Raw genomic sequence first — 26,180 nt, 5'->3', positions numbered from 1 at the left:
TTTGTTCCGGTCACTCTGGCGTCATCCATAAAAACTTTTACACCATCTATTCCTTGGAATAGCCCATCAATGTACCTCTGCCATATTGCTGGAGCTGCATTTAGGCCGTACATTAATCTTTTACAGGCGTATAACCCCTTATGAGTGTTTATGGTTAGAAGTCGTTGACTGTCAGGGTGCACTTTCATTTGCAAATACGCATGACTGAAATCCAATTTTGAAAATCGTTTACCCCCATTTAAACATGAGAATATTTCCTCAAACGTTAGTAAGGGATGCTGAGGCACCTCTAGCTTAGGATTTAATGTGACAGAATAATCTGCACATAACCTTATGGATCCGTCTGGTTTAACCACGGGAACAACTGGTGTAGCCCAATCTGAAGTTTCAACTCGCTCGATAATGCCTTCTCTTTCAAGCCGGTCTATTTCTTTTTCAACCCGATCTTCTAATGCGAAAGGCACAGTTCTCGCTCTACGAAACTCTGGGGTAACATCTGGTTTTAGCTTTAGTTCCACTTCATGGTTATTTATCTCACCCAATTTGTTGTCGAAATTCTCTTTATAATCATCCAACAATTTTTTCAGATACATGTCATTAGCGGTCCTCACAGCCTTAAGAGAGTTCCAATCTAGATTGATTTTGTATAGCTATTCACGGCCAAAAATCGTGTCTAAATTTTCTCTCACCAAGTATAAGTTCAAGTGCAACTTTTGCTTTCCGTACTACACTTTCACAGTGACATATCCCACTGGGACAATTTTTTCTCCATTGTATGTCCGGAATACTAAATTCGTTGGTTGAACTTTTTTCTTCGAGATTTTTCTGAATCTCTGTAAGCTCATTACTGATACTGTTCCACCCGTATCAACTTCCATACTCACTGGTTTATTGTCTATGTTGACAGTAACCATCATCGGAGGCTTTTTGGGCTCTTCACTCAATACCCTCTCTAACCCAAACATGGAAACGTCATTTTCGTTTTCCTCAACTGAAATCTGTTTCTGTTTGTTAGGTGTCGATTGAGTCTTCTTTGCCGCGTAGCAGGCTTTTTCTATATGCCTGATTTTTTTTACAGAAGCGACATTTGCTAGCAATAAATCTGCAGGAGTCTTTATCGTGATTTGTCCCTGTGCATGGTATACACGGCGGATATTTGACAGCGGCGGCAGAGTAGTTTCTGTTTTGCGTGGGCAGTTTCGTTTTCCTCTTCCCCGCTTTCACTACCTTCAGTTCTGCCGGCTTCCCGATAATCTCATTCGCCCCCTGAACAGCTTTCTCCATCGCCAGCGCGATCTTTATTGTTTTGTCTAGCTCGATGTGGTCTTCCTCAAATAAACGATCGAGGATCGCTCTATCTTGGAGCCCACTAACGAAAACATCCCGAAGCATGGTGTTCAACATCTCTTGTTTATAATCGCACGCGATTGCGAGATGTCGCGATTCGGCTATATACGAACTGATGCTTTCGCCTTCATTCTGCTTTCTGTTTATAAACATGTGCCTACTGGGTATAATCAATGATTTAGGATTCAAATGGTTCTTCAAAACATTCTTTAAAATGGCGATTTCTTTCTCCGATGGATGATGGATTTTCCCGCTACAATAAATTTTTTAACAAGTTGTAGAGCTTTGCAGAAATGCTCGAAATTAAGACTTTAGCACGTTTTTCTTCTGGGGCATTTTGAATGTCTAAAAACGCCTGGAAACGTTCTATAAACGAATTGAAAGTCTCTGAAGCTTCATCGTATTTATCAAACAAAACCATCACTTTATGGTTTGTTGACGTTGAGCCTCATTGCTCTTTGAGAGCTTCCATGAGAGCTTGATTCTGTCTTATTAACTCTTCAACTAAATTTTCCATCCTCAGAGATGTATGAAAAACTTTTTCTCCTACCTTTTGCAGTCTTCCAGTAAATACTCTATCCAACTTTTAAGATGGGCCTGTTGCCACTTGTTGTGTTTTCATTAACACTTTGTTAGGGGAGTGGATAACACATGGGTATTTATTTTGATGAGTATTTATTATTACATTAGACTTAGATAGATTACATACATATATATAGGAAGAATTTATAAAGTGGAAAGAGCAGAACATTTAGACATCTTGTCTATTTGATGTCCGAGGTGGAACTCACTAGTTCCCCTTACACAACACTAGGTGGCGTTGTATGTTCTTATCACTTTAGTTCTTTTAGTCATTTCTTATAAGGACACCACAAAAAGTGAGAAACTTGTAAGGAAAATTGGAAATAATCACAAAAGTTAATTTCATAGTGCTGTGATTTCCCGTTATTAGGGGATCAACAAGTCTACAATCAAATATATCAAGATATATAAACTTAAAATTTGATCAGCCAACCGGAAGTGCTGTTCGAGTGTGTGCAAAACAAGTGCTGTTTTTCTGTGGGTGCAATAAAATGAGGTATGCAAGTTCTGTATTGCATAACTTGCACCCTATAGCCATCATTTAATCTGCAAACCCATGAGGTATTGAAGAATTAGGTATGAAAAGAATGTCACATCCAATTATTTTGTATTAACAATAGAAAAGCTTGAACATGTTTAATGTACATGTGTGTGTGTATGGATTCATTTATGTGCACAACTTTCCATTTCTGACTTGTGTATTTTTTTTCCTTAATCATTAATATATATGTATATATTTCTTTTAGTTTGGTCAAACTAATGTATACTCATGAATGCTTCTCACCTGTTTATTATTTGTTGTTATTTTTTTTCTCTTTTCTACTCTTTTTGTTTTTGTATATTTTTTTCATGCATGTATTTGATATAAAGCAAAAATTTAATTGTGTTCACCTTGTAATGGGGCAATTGGCCCAAAACAATAAAGATTGTTTTTTTTAATCTTTAATAATAATAATGGAAAAGCTCAAACTACGAAAACTTTTTCTGGATTGTTAATGGATAAGGGTCCATTGATGTAGAGATAAAAGAAAATTAATTAATAGCAATTCAGAATTCAACAGAGGAGGGATTAATCGAGCTGACCACTTCTAAAATCGAAGCAATACTCCATGAAGTTGATCAAGAAGAGAATTGGAAGACAAGTTCATTATGAGCAATATTTCAAAGGCTTCATAAGTTTAAATTGGCAATGATTTGTTTCATGAAATAGACCTATCTGTGGTATGTTTTTCACATTTAGAAAAATTTGTAGAGGAAGCCTTGTTACTATACTTTAAGAAATTAACTGGAATTTAGAAGAAACTGCTAACAGAGACATTATGTTGCTCTTTCCAGAAAGCATCTCCTTGAATCACTAGACACCCCCACCTTCTACTTTCACACAAAGCAGATACTATAAAAATGAGATGTCTAAAGAACAAAATTTTAGGGTTTGGGTTATTCTTGTATTTTCCATATTCACAGTTACCTCTGGAACATAGCCTCTGCGAATACAAATAGACCCCTGTACATAATTCAGATATAGAAAAACTTATTTGTATATTTTTTATGAATCATTCCATCTCTCCAAATATTAGAAACACATTTGCTAATATTTATAATTCCACTTGAATTGTCTATTCGTGATGCATTTTAAAATTACCGTATATACTCGTGTATAAGCCGAGTTTTTTTGTGGACAAATTCGTTCCTCAAGTGGGGGGGGGGGGTCAGCTTATACTCTGGTCAGTTTTTGATGAGAAAATATCGATCCCTGCGATCAGTAATAATTTTTGTAGCAGTGTTCGAGAAACCAGCATTATTGGTGTGGGATATGTTCAAACCCCACAGAACCTATAATGTCAAAGCCGAGGCAAAGAAATCGAAAACATCATTGACTTTGATACTAGGTAGGCTAACGTCTATTGTACAGCCTTTAGATGTGAGCATCAACAAGCCTTTCAAAGACTATTTGAGGGATTTGCGGATCGAATGGATGAATTCCGATGATAAAGAAACCACAAAAAGTGGTGCCTTGAAGAAACCTGACATTGGCCTAGTGTGCCAATGGGTACATGAGGCATGGAATTCTGTTTCCACCGAAATTGTCATCCGATTCTTCAAAAAGTGTTGCATCATAATGCGATGGACGGAATTGAAGATTATATCCTCTTTGAAAGTGACAGTGGCGATGAGACAGCCCGGATGAAGATAAAAACGAATATGCGCACCCTATGATTATTGATGGATTACGATGAGCCTGGAGACTCAGATGAAATGGATTATAAAGTTTGAATCATTTTCTATTGTAAATTTCCATAAGCTATTCATTTTGCATGAAAATATAAGAATTTTTTTCTCTGAATTGCAGATTTTTTTGGGTCGGCTTATACACAGATTTTCAATTTATTGCGATTTTGGTGGTCCTGAAGTAGGGGGGTCGGCTTATACACGAGTATATATGGTATGTATGCATAAATCTACCCTTTCATTCACACAAGGTATACAAATTTTTTAAGGGGAGGAGGACATCAAAGTAATACTAAAACATTTACATATTCCTCAGAACAATTAGCATTAGGTATTGTTTGTTTTCCATTTTAGAATGAAACTGTTTCAGACTGAAATTAGTAATTAAAAGTATTGTAAATCATGTTATTTTTCTGTATTTGTAGGAAGCAGAAACACCTATCCCTGCCTTGCTGTTACGAGGTGTGAAAGGCAACAGCAAGAAAGTAAAAGGCAGTGGAAGGCGAAAAGGTAATAGTCATTTCATTACTAATGTGTGGGTGTGTTTTTGTTTTTTACCATAGTTGAAAGGCATGAAGTTCTATTTGTACCCAGCCCGCATTATTATTCTGTAGAGATATTGCCAGTCATTGTGGTGAATGATACAGAACTTGAAAGCTTTTGATTTTGATAAAGCGTTTGTTTTTAAAAATACAACACACAATCCGAATTGAATTTTCTCGAGGAATACTTCATCAGAACATGCCAGAATTTCCTCGTTAATGATGGAAGAAACACGCCACCTATTTCGTCAGCCTGGACAGGCTTTATTAACCTCAGTCGTGACAAAAGTTTCAACACTCTGCAACAGATGGCTCCCCAATTCGCATCCAAAGACCACTCGGACGCAGCAAATACAAAGGCGAACTCTTCGGATGACCAGATGTAAACATCACCCCTCCACAACTCATTCGTGTGAATTCTGACCACGAGGTCCTGATGACAGCTCTCCATTTAAGAGCCAAAACGCGTCAACCATTCGACCAATTGAATTTATTTGTCTTGAAAACGTGGCAATTTTTGTATAAATTAAAACCAGGCAAAGTTTCTAATTTTTGTGATAATATTTCACTATTATTTATTACATTATTTTGTATTATTGAATGAATGATGTTTTTATTAGTAATTTTCATGTGAATGAATAATTGTGGAACAAATTATCCAAGTTTCCATTATTTCCTATGAAGAAGTTTGATTTGAATAACGAGCACATTGGCGTAACAGATTAAGCTCGTTAATTGAATCAGTCATCTAATAGAATAGAATATGGTGATAGTTTGCTGGTAAACTTTTGGATTGTAGCCTGCCGCGGACATCAGTTTGACATGGACTCTTATGAAAGCTTGAGTATATGGTCACTGGGTATTTTTCTCATTCTTTTTTCATGTCATTCAATCATTGTCATGAAGTCATTCAAATTTGATTAATATCTGACTCTGGCTCTTCCATCACCAGAGGTGTATATGGGGGCATAGAGAGCTGGTGCCCCTCCCAAGCTAACCAAAAATTAGAAGAAAAAAATTAATATTTGGGAGAAAAATTAAAATATTGAAATAAATTAATCTGTTGTGTTATTCTAACCAATTTCTGTCAGCTTAGGGGTCGTTCAAGTATTACGTAAGCAAATTTTAGCCATTTTTGGGCGCCCCCCCCCCCTGTCAGCTAAATTTCGTCATCAGCTCTGCCCCTCCGAATCCCAACTCATATTTTCATAAAGGGTGGTTGATGACGTAAGCATTATCCAAACCCCCCTCCCCCCGTCATCAAAAGTCAGCAAATCGGAAATCCCCCCCCCCATAAATGATGACTAATACTTGAACGGCCCCTTAAATGTTTTTTGAAGGGTGGTAACTCAAAATTTCTAAAAGAAAAGTTCCCCCCTGCAAAGGTCAATCGTGTGTATGTCCCTCTCTGTACCAGACTCTGCCACGAAGCTGAGCTGGAAGAGATTTTGGCAATGGGATAAGTCCAGTGGAAATGTGCTGGCGTTCTTTCATTCATGTATGCTCCCTCTGTCATGTTTATCCCCCAAATGCTTGATAGGATACCTGTCAGGATTCTGGCGTGGCTACCTTAAACTCTTTATGCATTTGCTTTTCAAATAATGTCCAACCACTTTTGATGTGTTTAATAGTCATATGCCTTGCTTTTGACTCCATTCATTTAAATATATGATTAACTGGTTAACTTCATGTGATTACCAGGACCTTGTGGTTATCACATGATCTGGTTATCACCAATTAATTATATTATTTATTCTGCATTATAGTCATTTATTATTTTTCTCAAATTCAAATTATTTATTGGATTTAAAATAATAAATGCTAATTGCTCTTATTTTGGGTTGTTGCATTTTAGGCTGATATTACACTATAAAAGTTTGACAAATTTTCTTTTATAAAACTTGACAAATGCAACTAATAAGCCTATTGGTTACATTTGCTCGAATGTAACTGATTCACTTATTGGTTGCATTTTTCAAGTTCTATAAAAGAACTTTTCCAAAACTTTTATACTGTAATCCTGATCTTAGATATATTTTACATCCATATTTTTATACAGATTGTTCTGTTAATGGGCCTACAAACTCAGGGGGTTGTTAGTAAACATCAAAAGGAACCAAAATTGCAATGGAATGGTGTCGCAAACCACGTTGAGAGGGTGAAAATCGCGAAAAACACATGCAGGTTTTGACGTCACTCTGGAATGACAAAAAAGTACAATAACTACAAAAAAATTAATTATTACAAAAGTTGGTGGAATTGGCATTTCCCTGCATTAAAGCATGCTAGGTGAATGGTTCCAGTCTCCCGTAGTAGTCAATTGATTGTGGCGAAGGTAGTACGGTGCAGACAGTACCTTATCAGATATTGATGTTGGTACATCCACTGTGCTAAGCGCCCATTGCTATCTGCTCAACCGTAAAGCAGATGCATAACAGTATATTCCTCGTTCGTGTAGTCAGCCATCATGATGCTTATTGAAACAGCCAACTAAATGCTACACATGCTTACTACTCCAATAGTGCTAATTTACATCGTCTGCAGCACATAATCCTACCCCAGCGCATGCGTTTTGCAATGCTGCTTACGTCAGATATGATGAGCGAACCCACAAACGCATTCAGCGATCAACTGACATCCACCTTTCGTCTCCTCTAGACTCAGATCCTGCATGCGTTATTCACAATTTTCCCCCCTCTCAATGTGGTTTGTGGCACCATGTTCCATTGCAGTTTTGTTCCTCTCGATGCCTACTAACAACCCTCTGAGTTTGTCAGTCCATTAACAGAACACCCTGTATAATGGCCAGCTTTTTCAGCCACCTCGTTGAACATTTTGTCTGTTGCGGCCTTTGTATTAGTAAAACTGTTGTTCATTTTTGATGCATTGTTCACTTGTCATGAATAATAAGCTGTAGGCTAGATATATTTTTAATTTCATTGAATTGATCTTAGGTCCATATGTAGCTTGTCAAGAAAGTCTTTACCCAGGCCTTTTTCTTCTCAATTATTGCTCCTTGGGGGAAAACATTTATACATGAATGGATTGACATTAAAAAATTACAAAATTTAACTTTTTACATTTTTTCCAGTGCCTTATAGTCATACTTAGAAAAAGGTTGTTCTTTCAGTGATATGACAAACACAACAAGTTTCATCACCATGCTATGAAAATTGAGCTAGGTATTTAATTTCAAAGTTTATGATTGTTTCAATTTTTTGGTGCTTGGAAAGAATTTTTTAGCTGTTAATTGAAAGTTCAGCGAAAAAAATATAAATTATAGAAGGATTAGAGGTTGATTTTTTTCCCTTTTAATGTGTCACTTGGTGTTACTTATTTTATTGCATATTTTTTATGCTGAAATCGTCAAATAAAATTAATTAATTGTTTGCGAATGAGTAATTTATCAAATTTTATTCAGAAAACTTTTTTTCAAAAAAGTTAAATGTCAATCATAATCACTCAATGGATTTTCGTCAGAAATCTGTTTGAAACTGATAGCTCATTATTTAGTTCAGTATAAAAAATACACCATTTTGTCAATAAATTTGTGGATAACCCCTGAAATATTTGTCATGTAGCAACGAAACTTGTTTTGTTTCACGTATTTGTGGAAAGGCAAATATTTTCTAGGGGAACTATAAAGGTTATATTGTCATTTTTAAAAGAATTAATTTTCTTAATAAATATTCATATTATGAATTTTAATTTTAAAGTTTTCCAATCTTTTTATTCTATTGCCCCCCTCTTCAAAAATTTTTTTCTCCGTCGTCCCCAACTCAAGCCAACCCATAGGATCCTATATTATTCTTGTAGCTTTTACTGCCCCCGGACCATTCCATCCCCCAAGGGGTGATATTGCCCACTTTGGGAATTTTTTGATTTAAAAAATAATTGCTATTGGAAGTTGTTGTCTGCAACTAAAGGTTCAGTAGGAAAAAAGCCTGAGTAAGGACTTTCTGGATGTGCTGTGGTATAAGACAGTGACACATTGATTTTTTTTGTGTGTGTGTGTAATAACCAAGGCCAGATATTGTTTACCATAAAGCAACCTAAAAACTCGAAAAAATTTCTTAAAAACTAAAAGAAATGTTCCCCAAAAATGACAAAAAATGCTATTAAATAACAAAACCAATTTCTTTAGAAACTGAACCAGTCATTATACTGACAGGAGTTCAAAGAAAAAAAATTATAGTATCTCTATTGAAAATCAAATTCACATTCTCAACATTAGATGTCATCAAAAATTGCCAATAGAATTTTTGAAATAAACAATTCATAATCTGCAAGAGAATATAAATTTCTGAAAAGACAAGATAAACTTCTCTCAACATTAGTAGAGGTTATTGGGGATATATATTTTTTTGGGGATGATCTACACAGTATTATAATTTATCTTCAGTTTCAAAACTTTTAGACGTTCCTGTCAAGACATAAAAAAATTTTCTGCAGGTTATAAGCCTGTTTTTTTCCCCATTATTTTTCAAATTCCATAATAGCAAATTAGCTTACACCATTTTTAGCACACTAACTTTATTGATAGTATCAATAAGCTCCATACTTTGCTGCAAGGACTGAATGGTGGAAACCAGAATGCTAAAACTTGATCTTATATACTTGATATTCCCAAGGCAAAACACAAAGCTTACAAAATCTTATCACATTCAGCATTCTTGTGGATCAAAATCATTCAACATGAATTTGCAGATTTCAAAATTTTCCCAATCCTCTGTTGTCCCTATAAGTACTATACCGTGTTTCCTTTTTATATAATGAAAATTCCTCTCTCTCAACATTCCATATAGGATTAAAATTTCTTGAATTCAATTTCATTTATTGTTTGGTTAAGTGTGGCCAGCTCTTGTAATTTTTACTAGATAATAAATTTACCTGGAGGTGATTCTAAACTTTATTTGTCATCGTAAAGGAAGATAAAAGTTAAGCAATGAAAGTAATGCTTTCTTTTTAAATTTTTTGCCTACTTTTTATTTTGAAAAAAAATTTCAATAATGAAAAATATCCAAAAAATGCCTTAAAACCTAAAAAACTCCTTAACTCTATAAAGTCTGAAACGGCCAAAGACAGCGCAGATAGAGATTATAGGTATATTTTGGACTTGTGAAGGGTGAGGAAGAAAATGAAAGATCTCATCAGAGGCAGGAACTTGAAAAACGAGTCTGAGTCTTAGTCAGTAAAAAACAGTGATAAAAAAATTTGAAAGTGAAAAAGTATTGAAAAATATGCAAATTTCATCAACATCTGGGCCTTGGTGATAACCATGCTTTCAAATTTTTGTAACAGGGGCAGCTGTGAGTCCTGCTCCACCTAGTACAAAGTCTTCTGTTGCATCTGGTAAGAATTCTGTGCCACCTGCATCAAGTACACAGCCTAGTCAGGCAGCTCCTGTTACCAGAACAAATGCACAGCTGCCAGCAGTGCCAGGTAGCACAAACTCCTTGACTAAATTAATAGCTACTTTAGTTTCTCCACCTAATAAACTATGTCAACATTTTTGCCATTTCCCAAAGCTTTAATCACATATCATAGTTGCCCAACTGCTACGGATTGTCCGTAATTTCTATGGATGGCCACTATAAACTACGGAGCTATGGGAGACACTCTCAATACTATGGAAATTGGTTTATAAAAGATCGGGTCTTTGAGATTCTTGTGGTGTGTGTTTTGCTTAATTTTTTTTTTCATAACAAATTTATTAAATAATTTTTTTTCATCCTTAACATAATGATTAATTTGTATATGCATGTGAGAGTTAGAGAGAAGACTAACTTGGAGCCGATCTGTTTTAGTCTGTGCGCGAAAGGCAATCTGTAAAGCCGTGTCTAAACCTGTCGCTCTACTATGCAACGTTTTCATTGCATTAAGGGTTTTTGTATGCGTTGCTGCAAGTGACCAGGCAAAGTCACATTGACAATGTACAAATAATTTATTAGGTTTTCTAACAACTAAGAATTCTGAACTGAAAAGTTAATCACCTTTTTCACGAGTCAGGGAATTCAAAGGGGTCGAGGTAAGTCCACAAATAATCAGTTCTCTTGACAGGTAGTAACGAGTCCGTAGGGTCCAGTTGATAATGATGAAACCATAGAATCCGATTAGCAGCTATGAGTAGTCAACGGCGATGAGTGACTGATGGCGACGACGAGTCTGTAGGTTCCAGTCAGTGGCAATGAATGACCAGCGATGACGAGTCCATAGGTTCCAGTCGGTGGCAATGGATGCGTAGGCTCCCGATATTACACTTAGTCCATTTGATGATGACGAAGCAAGAGCGTTCAAGAACGGTAGGTTGGTTAGTCCATTGTAGCAGATCGAGAAGAGTCTATCTGACAACTCGGCATAGCAACTTCTGGCGGAGGTGATCCTCAGAGAAGGGGGAAGTTCAATCCATTATTTTTCAGAGACCTCAGCAATAGCTTGGCAGATCGCTTCTATAGATGGAGAACTCTTAGCACACCAGCAGTGATCACCCGCAAACAAATCACAAAAGCAGCAAGTAAGAAGGAACTATGCCTTCTTATACGAGTTAAAGTGCTCCAATCGCCATCTAGGCTTATTTACATACTAGGAAGAAATTCTCTCTGCACTAGTGCAGTGACGTAGCCGAAAAACGTACGTCTACATGAGGAAGATGACGTCACTCCCCAGGAGACATACAATCGGATCGTTGTGCGATCTTGGATCGAAGATGGTCACAACTCGTTGCCAAAACACTCAAAAACCTTGTTTTCTGTCAAAACCGCCCCCACGCTGTGGTCTAAAAACAGGTTTTTGAGGGGTTCAGTGTGGTGGTCGGGACCCAGCTTCATTTACATAGAGCATGATTGAGCTCGGGCAACTTGTGTCGGAAAGAATGTTTCGTCGTAGGTGCTTTAATATGAAGAGGGAAAGGTGGCCTAGGGTTTCTAGACGTTAGTATATACAGCCCACAAGAATGATGCAAGTTGGGATTGCATTGAATATTCATGAATTATTAAGGGCAACCTCAGAAAGTTGTTTCAGGAGGTGGCTCATGTGTCCTGAGCCTTCTAGGTTCCAGTGCCAATGACATGCTGTATTTAATGAACTTTCAATTAAAATTAAAAAAAGATTGAGTTTTTGAGTGATTATTTTTTATTATACTATGATTATTTTGTCCTATGGGGGTACCCCCCATGGCAAAGCTGAACATTCACCACTACTGACAAGCTTCAAGCCAATGTTGGCAATGTCTGCATGGTCATAAAAGCAAAGACGGTTGGTTACACATGACTTCTCCTTCCTGAACCCATGTTGGTTTTACGACAATATGTTAATTTCGTCTATCCACTTCACCAATTGCCTTTTGATAATAATTTCCAAAATTTTTGAGAGGGAGCTGGTCAAACTAGAGGGTAATTCGACACAGTTTTTCTACTACTCTTTCTAAATATTGGAAGCGCATTAGGATCCTGGTGTTTAGCTTGCACATAGTTTTTAGAAGTTTTAGGACTACCACATATTCCACTTGAATATCGTTGAGGGCTTTATTCCCCATGACACATTCATATGTGACATATATATGTACATGACCGTATATCCTAATGGATGGGTCGGGCGTATGATGTTTTGTATGACACATTCATACCTTAGATATCACCACCTATATTAAAAACTGATGCGAAAGAGTCATTGAAAGCACTACACATGCCTACATTGCTCTCTACCCTAGATCCTCCTATTGAGAGGGGGGGCCAACTGTCCCCTTACATCCATTGTTGACATACTTGAAAAATTATTTTGGGTCAGTGCCAAAGTTATCTGCCAACCTTGATTGAACTTCTTTTTTATTTTCTCCGATCACCCTCTTCAATGTCCTTCTTCTTCTCAGTAAATGTTGACAGGCCACCTGTTCCACTTTTATACTCTCTAGATGCCCTTGTCTTTTCAAGATAAAGATAAAAACGCACTTGTTCTGGGAACCAGATCCAATTTGAACCCGGATCTTAGCAATGAGAGTCCGTCACTATGACCACTTGACCACCACAGCAGCTCACTGTCCATACTGCTATTATTATCATTAACTAACCCACAACCCCATCTACTTGGTCTGGGAGTAAAAAAAACCTCCCAGACCCCCTCCTATTCAGGTGAATCCCATCCCCACCAATGGCTAGTGCCGAGAAAATTTTAATTGTGGTGAGAGTTTCGTATATCTAAACAAGTATTTGGTGATTCTTGTTGAATTTCATGAATCAAAAGATAATAGGACTTCAATGAAATCACATTTTTTGCCATTATCATTCAGTTATGAACCAGTGGTGGTTGTTTTTTTTTGGAGCCACTTGTTACTATTTTGCAAGTTGCAAAGTTATGTAGTTATTTAAGCCTATAGTGTTGAAGTGTTTTTTTCGAAATTAGGAAAATTTTGATAATCTCGAAAAATTGGAGTTATCTCCAATTCTCTGATGATGACGCGTAGAATCCTCACATTATTTCTACAAAAAATTTAATCATTTTCTTTTCCACAAATACATTTCAATTTTTGGATTTAATATTTGCAAATTTTATTTAAATAAGGTAATTTTCAATAATTGCAAAATTTGTTAATCTGAACTGTGATATTAACAAATTTAAGTTAATGGTCCAGGGTAGCAGGCTGCTCTGGTCCCCTGGGTGTTGGACTAGAGGGGAGCGCTAAATTCATACTTTAACTGCTCCTTTTACATTACTCAGACGTGTCAAAAGGCATGCTTGCCCCGGGTGACAAAGTGTCTAGTTGCGGCACTACAGGGTAGAGCTGTCAAGTGTTTCAAATGCAGACAGTAAGGTCATATTCTAGAGTTTTGCCCAAAGGTAAACACCATTGCAAAATCTAGTAAAAAGTACCATGAGTACCACTTGTCAATTGATGGACGAAATAGTAGACAAGGAAACAGGAGGTTATAAAAAGATTGAGTTGGCAAATCTCATGTGAAAAGTGAAAGTGTTTAGGTAGCCACTTTGATTATGTGTGGGAACCACAACAGATTGTGAAATGTTCAAAATTAGACAAAAAGTTTGCACATTCATTAGTTTTCAAAGGGCTTTGCCTTGATGTTTACATTATTGTATTTTACAAAAATCTATTCTTGTTTTTCTATTTAAAAATTTTATTTCATTTTGTTTTCTTTACTAGGTGTGGTAGCTAAAAAACAGAAAGTTGAAGAAAACCAGGTAAGATGTTCAGTTATGGTATAGTTAGTATTTCAGTCTTAGTCACAAGAGAATTTGCTAGTGTTTTTATTTTTAGCTGCTTCTAGTAATACTTGGCATTATTTGAAAAGTTATGTTCAAAGGAGGACTGGGGAGTTTAATATTTCTTCTACACCTAGTAAAGTGTCTACAGGGCACTTCCATTTTCACAAGGGACTGGAATCTGTGAACGATGTGTGACCTGGTCATCATGGATGCTCTGGTGAAAGAAGTCGACCTGATAATCAACCCAAATAGACAATGCATAAAGGAAGGTGGGAGTGTGTTTCGGTTCTGCTTATACCATCATTTCAGAGAGACTCCACTACAGGAAAATGAGTGCACAGTGGAAATGCTTGTGACAGTCTTGCACGCGAGTTAATAACAGTGCATGTTCACCATACACTGCCTTCATTCACCAATGCACTTCGTGAACTCCAACTCCTTTTGCCCTAAAAAATGAATAACATTGTATTGCTCTTCTTTACTTGCAAACATTCTGCAGACACAGATGAAAAAACAAGTTATTATGTTGGATGGTACTGTCAGTGAATTGCCAGCACACATCACATGATTCCCTGTGACTACCTAAGGCAAGTCCATTCCGCTGGGGGCTGCCTTCCTTACCTCCAGCTCTACTTCTACCCAAAGTTTCACACTCATACAAAAAAAAAACAAATTATAACAACTGCTCCATTTCCATTTGATCTGCCCTTATGCATAGGCGTAAACTTATTGAAAGTGGTGGGGGGGGGGGGCTCAGGCTATAATGGAACCTTGTTTATACGACGTGTCATATAAATGCAAAAGCAGTATATGTAAATGGAACTTTTTTCCAAAATTACCCCCCCCCTCTTTTTTTTTACAGACATTTCCCAAAAAAAAAATTGTAAAAAATCTGTCGTTTTGATTCAAAATCTTATGCTTGAGAAGAAATATTATACTATCATAACACTACTGTTGCTAAAGTCTCAATCAATTTTACGGTATTCATTTCAAGATTTAACAGAAATTTTTTTTTTATTTAAACCTTATGTAAAACGTCCTATACATACTTGTTTGTTTTGCTTTTGGTTTCTATATCTAAGCAAAAAGTAGATGATATATTGAGTTCCGTTGTTGAAAGATTTTTCTCTTAAAGAAAGAACTAATAGTGTAAATGTTTGCTATCAGCAAAAGGCCGGAACTAGAGAGGAGGGGGGCAGAGGAAGCAACTGCCCCGGGCGGCAAAATTTAGGAGAGCGACAGTTTTAGGTGGGAACAGAGAACACCGTTACAAAATTATGGAATGTGGGGGCGTCAAAATCATGTTTGCCCCGGTCGGCAAAAATCCCAGTTACGGCCCTGGCTATCAGCATACCGTAGCCTGTTCAATAATTATTTCAGTACCTGTCAAAAGCCATTGAACCAGTCAGATCATCTTAAATTTTGTGGCTTTTTCAGTAAAAAATATGCATGGGAAACTACAGTCGATCCTGCTTAGTTTTTCTGCTTACAACTTGAAGTGTGTACAGGCAGGGCCTTGGGTAAAGCAGGAATTAGGAGGCTCTTGCGACAAGAGTCAAAGATGTTAATTGGTCAGTGAATGTATGTTGTTTGAATTACGGGGGCTCAAAGTTATAAATGCTTCATTTGCCCATGAAGAAATTAGGCCCTGTATACAGGGATAATGTATAGAAATGTATAGCAACTGAAGCAAAACGTCCTACAAATGAGTAAAGTCAGAAACTTAATAGGAAGACGTATGGAAAGGGTTCCATTACATTTTCCTAAATGCAGTAAAATCTCCACAAATGATCACCTGTACTCAAACACAAATATGCATCAGTGGTCGCCTCTACTCGGTGTAAAATTTCTATGACGGAGCTTCGTAGGCTCTCCTCTTATATTCATTTATAGAATTTACTGATTTAATTTATTTTCATTGAGTGGATGTGGAGCCCCCGGGAAGTGTACACGGAGCACCGGTTGAGAACTGCTGCTTCAGTGAAAAGTTTCCAAAACTTTTTGTTCCATAGCCCTTCTTTAAAAAAAATTTCTTTCTGATTTCTCCCAACGCAAGCCCACCCATAGGATCTTATACTAAAATCTGTCAAAAGAGCTTCTATCGACCCTTTGGACAATTGCATCACTCCCTTACCCCAGGGAGGGGGGGGGGTGATATTTCACACTTTGGAAAGCACTGCGCTTTAGTGGCCATTCTTGGTTATTATACAACTTAATTTACTGAAAGGTCACGGGAAATTGACCTTTTTATTTTTGATTTTTTTTGCACTATTTATAAATTTGTTATGATTAGTCCTGTTTTTGTATTTACATATTTTAACCTCTTTTTAGAATTGATGTGTGTATAAATGTATGTAATTGAAGAGTTTTCAGAATAAGTGCAAATTTTCAAGTTGTGCGGAAGATTAATTAAATGTTTGTAATTTTTCAAATTAATATTGCTTATAATACAATAAAAGTTCGTTATAACAACAGCTCACAACTACGAGAAAAGTTTTCGTTGTAACGTAGTTCTCATTATAAACGAATTTTTACTTTTTGATCTGTAAGGACATAAAGTTATTGAAAATTGCTGCTTTATCTGCATTGGGACGTCTTTGAGATCATTTCGTTCTAATATTAACAATTGAACGGAGCTCTAGTCATGTGAAATTGATTTTTGATCTCAAATCAGTTGATTCTCTAAAAGTAAAAGACGTTTTCCATAGAATTTCGTATCATCAAAGTGGTTTAGATGACCAACTGAACAATTGAAAGTCTGATGCTCACTTCCATGGATATATGGATCAGTCAACGTCGTCTATCGAATTGGAAATTCAACATTTTCAAATAGTTTGGTGTCTGGCTGCTCAACTCCAAGGAACTTTTAGCTACAATGGACCATACCCAAAGCCCGGGTGCTTTATTTGCTCGTCATTTCTTTTTCAAGTAAAAAGTAAAATCTCACAGGAGAAAAATCCGCCCATTTTTGACATTATTCATGTATTCACTTGTGTGCACGTGTAGTTTGCTTCTTTTTCGAGCAACTTTTTTCTTTCTATTAGTGAGCAGCTACAGTACTAATAACTAGAAATTCCTAAATAAAATACATGTAGAAATCATTTGCATGAGAATGTTTTTGCAAATGAATATGCACCAAGACAAATAGAAAAGATGCATTTGCGTGGTTATTTGTTCTTTAGCATATATTTTCTCAGTTTTAGTTCATATTTTGCCATTTTTTAAGTGGAAAATTCGGGCTCTAATTAGAGTCGAATCCGTTTTAACGAATACCGTTATAGCGAAAATCTCGTTTTAACGAACGGTTTTCTAATCCCTCTAATAAGTATAGATAGAAACAATGCAAACAATCTGAAATTCCTTCATAACGAAGTGTTTTCTCCGGTTTCTTGAGTTCGTTATACCGGGATTCGATTGTATAACAATCATTTCATGTATTGTTACCAAAGTGAATGGGACAAGGGCGTAGCCAGAAATTTCGTTCGGGAGGGGGACCACTTTCGGTTCGGGGGCGAGGGGAGGACCAAAGTGATAGAACAATAGATTTGGTCATCTTTTTCCCCTTTTTTGGTCATTTTCTCACATTTCCGGCGAGGGGACCAGACCCCCAAGTCTTCACCCTCACTACGCCCTTGGAATATGACTGCCCCCAAGCAGGAGCGTACCCAAGAAGACCGATCTATGGGGGGGGGGGGGCACGGAATTTCTTCCGGTGAATTTTTGAGTTGGTGAAAATTTTCCAAAAGCATTTAATTAACAAAAATTTATTTAATTGTTGGGGGCGTACGCCTTTGCCTTTGAGCTCCATTCTAGTTTGATCACGGTCCAAGTAAAAATATACTTTCATTCTCTCTCCCTCATTGAAACGAGCACAACTCCGGTCTATCGCCATAGGCAATTTATTCAGATCTAGCCATGCCGTAAATCTGAGTATATCATCCCTGGGTCCCCCAGATCTTATGAATTTCGAAATCCCCTGGGCGGGGTCATGAAAATGATTACATACAAAAAATATATTCAGAACAGTATATGCATCTTTATTTATTCCAGGGTTGGACAAATCCCAAGCGCCAGGTCACCATGGCGACTGAAAAATCTGTATTGGCGTCTAAAATTTTGTATGTGATTGTTAACTCTCAGAATCTAGTGATGGCTCAAAATTTTCCGATTTGATAATTGTCTTCCAACATGGAAAGGAGCAGAGCCACAACTAGAGAGAACAGGTGGGTTTGGTGCTCCGGACGCTGGACCAGAATGGGTATACCAGCGCCCAGTATCTTTTGGTGCTCGGACTGGAAGAGGCAACGTCTTGCCACGTTGGTTTATTCCTGCAAGTCGATTATCGGTCGTATGTCGGGATCTTCTGATTGAGCCTTCCGGGTGTTCCCGTCGCTCCAAGGATCGTCACTTGAGATGTTATCTGTCTCGTTATAGGATTCACGGGTACGTGCTTTTCTTCAGCCAATGACAACAGTTCTGTGGACACAGTCTTCTCGTCAGAGCGTCGACATTTCCATGAGAGGCTGGATCCTCCTCTTCATACCATCGAGAATGAACACTTTTTTCCGCTTCCGGAATGGCCACCACTTTCCTTGGAGGAAATTCGTCACGACCACATCCGAGTGGAGCAATGTGTTTCTTCGGTGTGTCCAACTGGTCATTCACCCTTGTCCAAGGAAAATCCATGTTTCCTCAGGAAGTCCAGTCCGATGATGCACGAGACTTTCATGTCGCCAACGAAAACTGTGTCGGTAGGCGACAGTGATTAACTTCACCGGGACTTCCAATTTTCCGCGCACAGTCATTTTCTCTCCTGTGACTGTCTGCAGTGTCAGAGATGGTGGCACGTAGGAGAGTCGCTGCTGGTATTTTCGAGCCAGGGCAATCCTAACGATGCTTACGTTGGTTCCGGAATCGAAGTCCATCAATTTCGCCTCTCACGTAGAGTCCATAGTTTTCACCATGCAGCTGTGGTACACTCGACATGGCACATTTCCTGTACCGACAGCCGTGACTGAGTATGCGCTCCACGGGTGGCCTTTCTCATGGCATTTCCAACACACCAGTGACGTTTTTTCGGTTCTCCCAATCGTTGCTGGCACTCTCTGATGATGTCCGACATAGCGTCTTCCGCAACAGCATCGCGAATCACTCGTCGCTCTCGTCTCGAAGCTTGATACAAATACAACGCCACAACAGGCAAATTGCCCAACGAGGTGGCTGACTTAGAACATCATGGATCCCCGAGCCATTTTTTGGAGGCCCTACCTACTACTGCTACACCACACATACACCCCCCCCCCCCCCGCGGAACCCACAACGAATCGGTACATGCGGGAATGTGCGTGTACGTGTAGTGAAACCTGACGTGACGTTTTTTGTTTCTCTGTAATGCTTGTTAATTGGGTTGCTGTATTTTTGAAACATATGACATCCATATTTTTATGGGCATCTTTTTATCAGCCACCTCGTTGGGCATTTTGCCTGTTGTGGCTTTGTATTTGTATTTGTTATGTGTAGTGCTGCCATCTGCCACCAGTTTTTCTAACTATGAGTGAAGTGTTATGATTGAATGATTTATCGTTGTAGGACTGTTGCTCTCTGTGGCGAGACTTTTTAACGGGGAGATCGGCTCGCATTTGCGCCTTGAAGTTGGGAACCACAGAAAACCAACTTCAGCCGACCACCACTGTGGGGTTCGAACCCGGATCCTCGCATCGCGAGTCCGTCACTATAACCACTCGACCACCACAGCGGCAATGGATGATGAATTTGATGGGCTGCTTCAAATTTCATGGCGTAGAAAAGAGCACTTCTCACGTCCTTGTATTCACCCAGGCGCAACGCCTGCCGGATGTCCAGATCGTTGCAGAAGCTTTGCAGGATCGATCCATCCCCGATGTCCGGCGAGCAATTGGAATACGTCAACTGCGAGAGCCTCTCGATGTCCATGGGCAGTTCTTGCAATGCCTTCCCCAGCCTTCAGCTTCCTAGTCTTCAGTTGCAGTGGATGGAAATTCTTTAGGCAGTTCTCTCCGAACCTCAGCTCCAGTGCGTTCGTTAGAACTTCATAGCTGGATCGGTCCTCGATGGCGAGTGTCTGAAGCACTTCGGCAGCTTCCCCTCGGAGTGCGGCGGCTGGATGGAAGGCTTTGAGTACACAGTCCCATCTGTTCGCAGAGACGATCATCTCGAACTGGATCCAGTAGATCGACCACGATCAGAGACGTCGACATGAAGAAAACAGAGGAGCTGAAAGTTGCAGTTCGTCCCGTATATACAGGACTCAAGCGCATACGTAGGAGGAGGAATGTGCATAGCATTGTTTTTTTTCAGAAATTATAGGGGCCAGCTCCCGGACAAAATTAATTGGGAAGCTCAAATGGCCTCAGCCACTAGGTTCTGGCGCTTATGAACATGATGTTCTTCTGTCTTATGTCGAGGGCTTGGTGCTCGGCCGGTTGACATCAGTTATGGCGGACAGGACCTAGTTAGCGTCCGCTGAAAACGTTAGGCTCTCGAATTTTATTTTCCAGCTCAGGTATCCTTTTCGAGAGGAGCTCATCTCCTGGTAAAGCTCTTCTTTCAGTTCAGCGATAGCGCTGCTGTGGTGGTCATAGTGACGGACTCGCATCGCGAGGATCCGGGTTCAACCCCCACCGTCGCCGCAGTGGTGATCGGCTGAAGTTGGTTTTCTGCGGTTTCCAACTTCGAGGCGCAAATGCGAGCCGATCCCCATTAAAAAGTCTCGCCGCAGAGAGCAACAGGCCTACAACGTTATAATTATTCATTCATTACACTTCACGCTCTATGAGTCGAGGAAAAAACTCATAGTTAAAAAAAAATTGAGTACAGATGACAGAGAGAGCACTATACAGAAACAAACTTCACGGAAGGTTCACTATACATACACCCACATTCCAACATGTACCAATTAGTTAGAGGTTCCGCAGAGAAATATGAACGAGGTGCATGTCTGGTTTAGTAGTAGTTCAGCGATGGCAGTGGCGATGTCTCCCTTCACGGCGGCGACATCTCTAACTTCACGATGGATGTTCTGGCAGCGGTGGCATCATCCTTGACGGCAGCAATAGACATGTTGACGGCGGCGCTCGTGGTCTCTATCCTGTCATTTATGGCGGCGATGGAGGTGGGATGGAGGTGTTCATCTCTGCCATGATGCCCAATTTTATCTGTCCCATAACATTCATCAACTGGTTCAGCTGTTCACGCATCTCGTCCATATCCATCACTCTGGTCTTTACCATTCAAGTCCTTGAACTATCCTGCCTCTGACACCAAGCGTCATGACGTCAATTTATCATCGCTGTTGCCAAACGTGTGAACTTAAGCTATATTTACGGAGAATTGCATTAATGGTTATTTACAGGCAAAAAATGACATAATACATGATGAATAATGACTATTTTTACATTATTTTCATAAAAATAATTATCTTTATAATATTATAATTTGAACTCTGCAGCACACACTACACATAAGAAGCATTACACAGTAGCAAATTTAACGTTAGGTTCGCAACAAGTACACGCACATTCCAACATATACCAATTTGTTAGAAATTCCGCAGAAGGATGTAGATGAGGTGCATGTTTTAGTTCAAATAAGAAAGTAAATTTCAAAGCCTATATCATTTTGATTAAGAATATATAAAATGCTTTTGTTAAGCTATCAAGGTTTTTTGGTAAAATACATAGATCAAAAAATAGTACTGGTAACTCCAAAAAAACGGGACAAAGTAGCGGAAAATGCTTGAGCCAACACCGGGAACTGGTAGGTAAAACTAACAAGTCTGTTCAGGAAATGAGCCATTGGAATCACCTCCGCCTAAAACAGGAAACCCAATCTCTATAGGACACTTTGGAAGCAGAAAATATTGCAGTACCTTGGAACGAAAAATATTTTCCAGGACTGGTTATGAATGTAGTACAAACTGGTACAAGTGATAAAGCCTCCAAAATTGTCGGAAACAGGAACTGTGCATATTGTGTAGCCAAGAACTGAAAGTTTGTGAACTTATAAAAGACATACCAAAATAGTACTTGGGTACCGTACCCTATACAAGACTTCTAATATGACGTGTTCAATACTTTTTTTCTTTATTGATTTAAAAAAATTTTTTTTCGACAAAGTACAGTGTAAAATAAAAATAAAGTGTATTTTTGTATTCATATGTGAGCACTTTTTCTTCAGAACCAGCGGGTTACATTGCTTCAAGCAAGATTGTACATCATTTTAAAATAGGAATATTTGATGTGTGACAAAGTCACCCTAACTTATATGATACTTTGGTCCAAAATGAATGAATTTCACAAAAAAAAATAAGTTTTATAAAAGTGGGCCAAAGTTACCGTGTTTACTTTGGCCCCCCTTTGACAGTTAATCATGGGCAGTTTGATCTTTTCAAATTATCAATTGATTATATACTTTTCGTATAGAACTCGTTTCTTCCACAACTAGCATAGTTTTGCGGCGCAAAACGACATATTCGCTTTAAAAAGGATAAACTAACAAGATTTCTTTCGCGGAAAAGTGTTAAGAGTTAAATTTTCGCCTTCATTTCATCAAAAACGGCTAATTTCACATTCATTGCATCTATTTCGTAAATATAAAAGCTACGTATCCCGACTTATGAGTGATCTGTTTTACTCCCCTTCCCCCAAAATTTCATTGATTTATTTGAAATGCTATGTTTTTAATTTATCTCGTACTGTATTTAGTTTTATGTAAGATGATTATTTCATTGTTATGTGTCTGGGATTATGATATTAGAGGATTTTTTAACCTTTTCATTAGTGTTATCATTTTATGTATTTTTTACCCTTTTCTTGTGTTTAATGTGTGTGATCTATTTTATTATTGCAGCAGCAGCGTCTTTGCGAAAAGGACGTCCGTCAGAGTCACCGCGAAGAGAATGTCATCATCCCCCACGCTCCTTCCGACGAAGAGATTGGTCGATTGTTTGTGGAATCAAACGAAATTAATTGGCCTTATGACGTCGCGAGTGACACCAGTCGTACAATCGGTGACGTGCCCTCTTCGGAGGAGGTCGAGATGGATCGTCCAGTGGAATCGGGACCTCCCGATGGTCCAACCCCATCAAACGAGGAGGACCGGGGCGACGTCAAGGACCTCGATGACGTTGCGATTTCTACATGCGCCACGTCCGGAGTTCAGATCCAAGAAGAGATGGCTGTGTGGATAGGAGAAGCGTGTCCCGAAGAACTGTGGTTTTACTTATACTTTGTCGGGAAAAGTCGGGCATGCAAATCTCGTGCCGAAGAGAAATTCATCGAGGAAGTGGAAACCATCGTGACGTCGCTCGAGAACCGGGTCACTGAAGACACAACCAAGATCATCATGGATTTCCTCGGTTATTACGATGCGCTTCCTGACAGTGCTTCTAGCTCGTCCGGCAGCACCCGAATTCCACAGAGTGACTCTGGTGAAGTGGAGATGTTGACGGCTCCGTGTGACATCACGAACTCGCCGACATTACCTGACCCGGTTGCTGCCGTTCTGAGGGAGTGCGCCACGACCGAGGATGAATCGCTATTGACGCTACCAACGACCGTGGAAGAGCATTGTACGATATCCACGAGCGCCGATAAATTGACTTGCGAAGGAGAATGCGGCAATCCGAACATTGACGAGGATGTCTTCTTAAGAAAGATTTTCTCCTCCAACGTGCGGGATCCCCGAATCATCAAGAGGGCCCGGATCCTAGCAAGTACTCAGAGAAATATCACTGGGAAGGACGGGTCCCGACACTGCACGAGAACAGAAAAGGTGAGAATTCCGGGTCGAGACGTCGTCTTGTCGGAGAACTCGAGCATAAAATCTTTGGCTGAGAAGTATTTGCAAAATGTAGTCCCTACTTTGGACACGCTGAATGCCTCACAGTCCAATGAGCACGGTTCCCATCAGGTTGCTTGTGCACAGGATGAAACTTCTGTCAGATCAGACATTCTGCTTCCTAATCGATTGTGTCACGCCATAGGCTACGAGGTTTTGACCTCGAGCGAGATTTTATCCATAATCTTGTCGTTCAAGGTGTCCTGTCTGTGGTCAGAGAAACCGCCGCCAAATCTATATACTTTAATTACAGGAATAAACTTAAAATACGAGAGCCCGGAGACGTATTTTAATACCTTCATCTCTCACATGATGGTGGACACGTGGAAGAAGATTTGTGTCGGTGGTAAACTTGCTGCTCAAAAGGTTAATAACTTCTTGTGGTTCAACATAAAGTCCGTCGATGAGTTCAGCGACTTCACCGAGATCGCTTTCTGGTTGGAAAGGAGGAAGGCCAATGTGAATGATGTTCCAAAAAAAGGCCAACTTGTTTCCGTGAAGTATGCGATGAAGGGACCAGCAAATGAACTCCAGAAGTTGATGGGAAAAATATTTGGCTACGTGACTGGGCTTGATTATAAACATATCGGTGCCAGTATGATGAGAGTGAATCTGCAGGTGAGGGTCGTTTACTCTCTTCGAAAGATTGACAGAGACTCGCTCGTGAGAATATGCGCCCTGTACAACGTCGACCTCCTCAGGAAACAAGTTGACGCCCTGAGGAACCTGGGAGACTCTCCATTGTGTAGAACAATATTGAAACCAGCCAATAACTGCGGCCGTGTCCAGCTCCAGAGAAAGATGACTATTTCAAAAGAAGCGTTGGCGGTATTTCGCGCGGTGGACCAAACGATGGAAATTCTTTCTAATGAAGGCCCCGCTGTTGTCGTGGTGGAAACACCCCTCGGAACGGACGAGCTCAGCACGGCGATACATCTCATAGAAAACATAAAGATGATCAGCGGCAAAATAGTTATTTGCACGAAGACAACGAGGCGGTTGGAAGAGCTCGCACTCCGTCTGACCGCTAGCGACGCCGAAGAATCCATAAAAATCGGAATAAACTCCAGTTTCCTTAGTACACGGGAGGAGTTGAGGGCTTACACCATCGATCAACTGGTCGCCAATGCTCGCCGGGTGTCCTCCGACGTCAACGGCACCCGCAAAGATAGAGAACTGAACCTATATCGTGCTGCTCTGCGCGACGTCGACGCCATCCTGTCGCTGCTGCAACACAGCTACGAGAGGCTGATCCACGAGGCGATCGGATCACATGGCAGCGACGTCTGCCTTATCTTAGACGAAGCGTTTTCGTGCACGGAGCCTGAATCCATAGTGCCTCTACAATACGGCGTCCAGAAGCTCGTGCTTATCGGAGATCCAGAGAGCGTCACCGAGTCGTTGCGACCTATGAACTTCAGCCAATCCCTGGCCGCTAGGATAAGCCAGGCGGTGCAGCGACATTAAACAATGTTACGTGCCGTAAACGTTTTAGGGAAATCGTATGCTACATTACAGCGTTGGGAAAGGGATCGGAGTGGGGAATAGAAAATTTTGTTTTTTTCTTTGTCATCAACTTATATAAAATATAATTATGTATATAAAATAACATGTCCTGACTGATTCATTCATCATCGCCGAGTCAAAACCGCTGAAGCTATAAATATGAAATTTGGTCGATAGTTTTATTTCATAATGAAGACTAACGAAGAAAGGATTTTTCGATATGCAACCCCCGCCCCTAAAAGGGTCATAAGGGAGTTTAAAGATTATATGGGGCTGAGCCAAAGTTGCTGAAACCACAAATATGAAATTCGGTCAGTAGTTTTACTTCATGAAGTGTAAAGCAAGGTTGCTCAACCTTTAGGACAGTGTGGGTCACTTTACTGGTTTGAAAACGTGGCGAGGGCCACTTAAGTGATTTGAAAATAAGCCGCGGGTCACTCAAGTGATCTGTAAATGTGTCGCTGTCACTAGAGGGATCTACAATTTTTCCACTTAGTTCATTTTTATAAGATTATGTTTGAGTTCACGAGCCACATCAGATGACTCCGAGGACCACATTTGGCCCGCGGGCTACAGATTAAGCATATATGATTTAAAGACTCACTAAGAAGGAATTTTTCGAAATTCTATCCCGCAGGGGTCATAAGGGGGTTCGAAAGTTATATAGAAAAATTATGCCGAGCCGAAACCACTGAAGCTATAAGTATTTAATATTTGAATCAAAGTGTAATTTTTATTGCTTATTAAATTGCTAGTTTACAAGAATTTAATTCCGGGATCGGCATCGAGCGAAATCCGGTAATTACGAGTATCCATTAGTAATACATTGGGTTTGGAGCCGTAACTTGAGAGGAGACAGGTGAGGATACAGGACTATGTGTC

The 26,180-nt window shown here is 39.4% G+C and overlaps 1 protein-coding gene across 4 annotated transcripts in view; it reads left to right on the top strand.

Annotated features, from left to right (window-relative positions):
- LOC149072406 (uncharacterized) overlaps window positions 1–25,394 on the top strand; it is a 60,530-nt gene extending 35,136 nt beyond the window's left edge. For 2 of the 4 annotated variants that reach the window (XM_089246319.1, XM_089246320.1), the window contains exons 6-8: window positions 4,584–4,668; window positions 13,855–13,892; window positions 22,803–25,393. In XM_089246319.1, coding sequence (XP_089102445.1) covers window positions 4,584–4,668; window positions 13,855–13,892; window positions 22,803–25,259 — 2,580 coding nt within the window. In that variant the 3' untranslated portion in view covers window positions 25,260–25,393. Of the gene's footprint in view, window positions 1–4,583; window positions 4,669–10,001; window positions 10,143–13,854; window positions 13,893–22,802 lie in introns of all 4 variants that reach the window. The other 2 variants (XM_089246318.1, XM_089246317.1) reach the window with 2 other exon arrangements.
- The last annotated feature ends 786 nt before the right edge of the window (window positions 25,395–26,180 follow it).

This window comes from Pholcus phalangioides, unplaced genomic scaffold (genome assembly GCF_987345545.1).
Source record: "Pholcus phalangioides strain wild (caught in Gottingen) unplaced genomic scaffold, Ppha-v1.0 ptg000017l_1, whole genome shotgun sequence".
Taxonomy (NCBI): Eukaryota; Metazoa; Arthropoda; class Arachnida; order Araneae; family Pholcidae; genus Pholcus; species Pholcus phalangioides.
The sequence above is the reverse complement of the archived record's forward strand: the minus strand, read 5'-3'. Positions and strand labels throughout refer to the sequence as shown.